Source organism: Lupinus angustifolius, chromosome LG03 (genome assembly GCF_001865875.1).
Source record: "Lupinus angustifolius cultivar Tanjil chromosome LG03, LupAngTanjil_v1.0, whole genome shotgun sequence".
NCBI lineage: Eukaryota > Viridiplantae > Streptophyta > Magnoliopsida > Fabales > Fabaceae > Lupinus > Lupinus angustifolius.
In genome coordinates this window covers 15,488,237-15,493,574 of record NC_032011.1, presented here as the reverse complement: position 1 = coordinate 15,493,574, position 5,338 = coordinate 15,488,237, and the positions used below count along the sequence as shown (strand labels likewise).

General features: G+C 32.2%; 1 protein-coding gene across 1 annotated transcript; it reads left to right on the top strand.

Moving 5' to 3' along the window:
- LOC109343508 (serine/threonine protein phosphatase 2A 59 kDa regulatory subunit B' eta isoform-like) lies at positions 480 to 4,633 on the top strand. The gene is made up of 3 exons (XM_019581841.1): positions 480 to 2,108; positions 3,482 to 3,961; positions 4,240 to 4,633. The coding sequence occupies exons 1-2, from the start codon at positions 951 to 953 to the stop codon at positions 3,809 to 3,811; spliced, it is 1,488 nt and encodes a 495-aa protein (XP_019437386.1). The 5' UTR covers positions 480 to 950; the 3' UTR covers positions 3,812 to 3,961; positions 4,240 to 4,633.

The window sequence follows — 5,338 nt, the reverse complement described above, 5'->3', positions numbered from 1 at the left end:
TTATTTAATTAAAATATAATTAAAAATATGAACATTTTAAAAAACTTGGTGACAAATGTTAGCATTTCTATCATATGGATAGAGATCATCTATTCTAACTTAGTGTCTCAAAATCCTGTGGCACCTAATAATACCATATCACACAAGGGGAGGAACACAAGAATGAATATTTTTTACTAGCATAGTAAGATAAAAATTTTAAATAACATGTCACTTTATTATTAGGTAGGATAGGGATATCAAGTTAATACAACTTATCTTCATCCGTACATGTTTTGATAATGTTCACTATAATGTTTCTTAAGTGCTATTCCATCCTTCTTTTCCATTTAATTAATCTTTCATGCATATGCTTGCATTGCATGTCCTTTTCCCATTTTCTTTTCTCCTAGATATTTCCATTTATTTTATTCTCTTTACATATAGATACTTCAAAATTCTCTTTTCTTTGTATAGAAAAATAATAAATAAATGTACAGAACATTCTGAAAAAACGGAGGAGATTGGGTTTTCTGAATTGTGAACCTCGTAATCTATGTTTACGTCAACACCTGTGTTTGTTTGTTTGTTTGTTTCTGAACTGTTCCTTTTCATAAAGTTTCAGACTTTCTATTAAGGGGTTTCCTAAAAAGCAATGCTTTATGATTCTTCATTCAATTTCTCATTCCAAATCATCAAATGAACGAGATTCATAACTGGTTCTTCTCCATAACCATGTTTACTATCATCACTCACGTGGGTTTCTTTTTCATACCCAGATGAGCATTTCTCACACCCTTTCTTTGTATAAATAACATGTTTCCAACAACAACAACAAAAAGAATCATCCTTTGTGTTTGTTATGTTATTGAATTATTCTTATATTAGAAGGGAAGTTTGAGGAATAGGTGTTTTGTTTTTTTCTTCAGATTTGTTAAAAAGGGTATTTGTTTTATAGAATTATTATTATTATGTTCAAACAGATACTTAGTAAACTTCCTCGTAAGTCATCAAAAGGTTCTGAGCGTGGTGGAAGTGATAGTAGTGAAAACCATGTTGTTTATTCAAAATCAGGAAATCCTCCTGATTTAGATGTAGGACATAATCATGGTAACAATGATCCAGTATTAGGTTTGAATGTGAGTCCAGATGGGGATTTGGCTTTTTTCTATAATGAACCATTGCCTGTATTCAAGGATGTTCCGAATTCGGAGAAGCCGAACTTGTTTGTGAAGAAGCTTGGGTTGTGCTGTGTTGTATTTGACTTCACTGATCCCACAAAGCATGTTAAGGAAAAGGATATTAAGCGACATGCGTTGGTGGAAATGGTGGATTATGTGACTTCAGCTAATGCCAAATTTTCAGAAGCTGTGATAGTAGAAGTTGTGAAAATGATCCATTTGAATATATTCAGAACATTGAGTCCTCAGCCACGTGACATTAACTTTGTTAATGGGCTTGAAATGGAGGATGATGAGCCTTTGATGGATCCGGCATGGCCTCACTTGCAAATTGTGTATGAGCTTTTTCTGAGGTTTGTTGCATCACATGAGCTGGATGCAAAGGTGGCTAAGAGGTACATTAATCGGTCCTTCATTCTTAAGCTGTTGGATTTGTTTGACTCTGAAGATCCTAGAGAAAGGGAATACTTAAAAATGACTCTGCATCGTGTCTATGGGAAATTTATGGTTCATCGCTCTTTCATCAGAAAAGCCATCAACAATATCTTTTTTGGTGTGATTTTTGAGACAGAGAAGCATAATGGAATCGCTGAACTCCTTGAAATTTTGGGGAGTGTCATTAATGGTTTTGCACTACCATTGAAAGATGAGCATAAATTGTTTCTTGTACGGGCACTAATTCCTCTGCACAAACCAAAATGCTTAGCGATGTATCATCAACAATTATCATACTGCATTGCTCAATTTGTAGAGAAAGACTGCAAGCTTGCTGATACCATCATCCGGGGATTGTTGAAGTACTGGCCGATAACCAATAGTTCAAAGGAAGTCATGTTCTTGGGTGAGTTGGAAGAAATCTTAGAAGCAACTCAAAATCCAGAATTTCAACGTTGTGTTGTGCCATTATTTCGTCGCATTGCCCTTTGTTTGAATAGTCCACATTTTCAGGTATGGAGTTGCCAATACTTTGCCTTGGTCCCCTTTTTGTAAGTATTTTTTTCTTAACTCATTTGACATTCATTATTTTGTCAAAGTTAAAGGGCTTTGCTGCACTTTCTTGCTTAATACTAAACATAAAAACAATGATAATATAGATATGTTCCAAAGCTTGTGTTATTGACCCATATATCCTTTTGAAAGCATTGAAATTTATACTCTATAATAACTTTGGCTTTAGAAGCATTCGATAAATAATCATAGTATCATGAAGGAACTTTGTATTTGAGCCCCTACTTGTTTCCATATTTCTTGATTTCAACCATTTCCTAGCAACCTGCCATAATCCAGTAGATATCATACGAAGAATTATCAAACATGCAATAAAGCACAAACACTATCAGCTTCCAAGAAATCTTAGTTTCTCCTCACTGCTTTCGGAGAACACAAATCTACTAAACATGTAAAGGCCAATTAAGGGTGTAATGTAACCATGTTCTACTACAAACCATGCATCACATATGTATGGTCCACATTTTCAAAAGAGTTGGCATTGTTGCAGGCTTGTAGCAACACTCTTATTAGAAAGTTGAAGTGTTTTGTGACTTTTATATTCCATTTAATGCTTTCCTCCTTTATTTTTAATTAATTCTCTGAAGATTTTGATTTAGTCTGAGATAGACAGTCATATTTTGGCAGACTAGAAAAATAATAATATTTTTTCACTTGAAATATTTGTTTATAGTTTGATTTTTTCTTTTTACTTGAAATATTTAACTCCCCTTGCTGTGTAAATTGGAAGTTCTGATTTTTTTTACAATAGTCAACTCTTAAATTTAATGTAGTGATCCATCACTAATGATATGTCTGTGATATTTTTCACTTATCTACATCAAACTTAGAATCTACTACTGTTATTTTAGGCTGTCAACAAGATTGCAAAACTAGAAAGAATGTTTAAATATTTAGATAATGTTAATTTCATGTTAGAAGTGTTTGCATTAATGAGATTCATGCTAAAACTTTCAATTAATGAACATTTTTTTTATTCAGTGGATATTTTGTTGTTACCTTTTAAGAGGTAGACCTCTGCTTTCTCTAGTTTTTGTTAGTTTTTTCTATTCCCCCTTTACTAAATAAGGCTTGGACACTAGATGAGCATTTTGTGTGCTGTTTTATTGTTCATGGAAAGCATATACAATCATGACATTTATGTATTATTTCCGAAGAGTGATACAAAGTGCTAAATTTAGGGGTCAACCAGTAATAGTGGTTGATTTAGTTTAACCTCACAAGTTTTATCATAACAAAAAATTAGCCTCAGTTGCATTGTCTTATTGTAGTATGAGCTACAAACATTGATTCATGTGTTTATGTTTCCTCAGGTTGCAGAAAGAGCTTTGTTCTTGTGGAACAATAGTCATATTCAAAACTTAATCAAACATAGCCGTAAAGTGATTCTTCCCATTATTCTCCCTGCATTAGAGAAAAATGCTAGAAGTCATTGGAGTCAGGCTGTCCATAGTTTGACTTCAAATGTGCGAAAGATTTTCTATGATCTTGATCCTAACCTATTCAACCAATGCTTACATGAGTTTGAGGAATATGAATCAAAGCAAGATGAAGTCACAATGAGACGTGAAGCTACTTGGAAACACTTAGAGGGACTTGCTGCAAATAATACCATACTTAGTGAACATGTGCTTCTCCAGTAAGGGTCTGTTTGTGAATTAGTTTTTGGAGGGTAATGGAAGAAATTGGAAGACTTGAGAGTCATAAAATACACTTAGTGAGATGACTCTAAAGCATTCATTTTTTCCTCTCCAAAACCCAACTCGCAAATAGATTCTAAAGTTCTCTAACAGGTGTGGTTCTTAACAAAGTTGTGTGTTGTTTCATGTGTTGGATGAGTTAATAAAAAACAATATATGGAGTTGCTAGTATGGCGCAACGGTAAGGTTGTTTGCCTTGTAAGATTATGGATTCAAATCTTGAAAATGATCTTTTCGCTAATACAGGTAAGGCTGCATGTGTTTATCCTCATCAGACTCACTAGGTGGGAGAGAGTCTCGTGCATCTGTCCACCCTTACCAAATTGAAAATAGTATATTTATGTGTCTAACTCTTGAGTTTACTTTGTTAGGTTTCTAAGGAAATTGAGAATCCAATTCCTTCCTTCAATGAGACTAGCTGCATGGATTGATAGAGAGACTCTGGATTGAACACATCATGCAGAGAAACAACAACACAACAAACACCAAACCAAAGTACCAGTAAGGTTGTTGTGCTTGATGCTAGTAGCTTGGATGTGGGTTGGTATTAAACAACTAGGACTTATCCTATTTATTGCCAAATAATATGCAATTAAATTTTGATTTATCATTTGTGGAAAAATTTACACTAGCACCAAATTATTCATTGTCACATCATTAAAAGAGTTTGATTATGACAATAATTTGATCAAGCTTTTTTAATGATATGAAAATACTTGATTATATTATTTGATTATGTATAAAAAGTTTTCCTTTGCTTCAGTTTTGTTTTCAGTAGTTGTGATTCAAGTAGTGCTATGTTGCTTTAGAAAACATTTGATTGTGGGGACTTTTGGTATGATGTCTTTGACTTATATTATAAGTTTATAATTTTGTAGAAAGAGTTTAATATATAATGATATTGTAAGAATTTTTTATATTATTACTTTATTATCTATCATTTATATGTTACTTTTATCTAATAATTTATGATGATTAATATATGAAAAGTGGATGATGTATTGATACTATAAAAAAAATCTTATACTATGGAAGTTAATCCTTTAACATATTGTTAGAAGGATTTAATGTTTTTTACACACAGTCTTTTTGTTTTAGACAAGTTTTCCTCTACCATTAAGTTAGGATCATAATCCCTTCATCTAATATTCCAATGTTTGTTTTGACTTTCAATATAGAACTAAAATTACTTGTGGTAGAAAGTACCACAAAAATGGACCCAAAAAAATAGACAAGATATCAAATGAGATCTAGATGATAAAAAAAATGAGATCTAGAGTGTGATTTTAATCTCTTGAAACCTGGTTGCTTCGGTTCACTTGACAGGTATAAAGATTTATACATAGTCAGTATATTATCTATTATTGATTGGAATTATTTATAATTAAAAGTCAATAATAATTAAATTTTAATGGTGAATGATGCAATAATAATGTAGAAAACTTGTACATATCAAGGTATAAATATTTT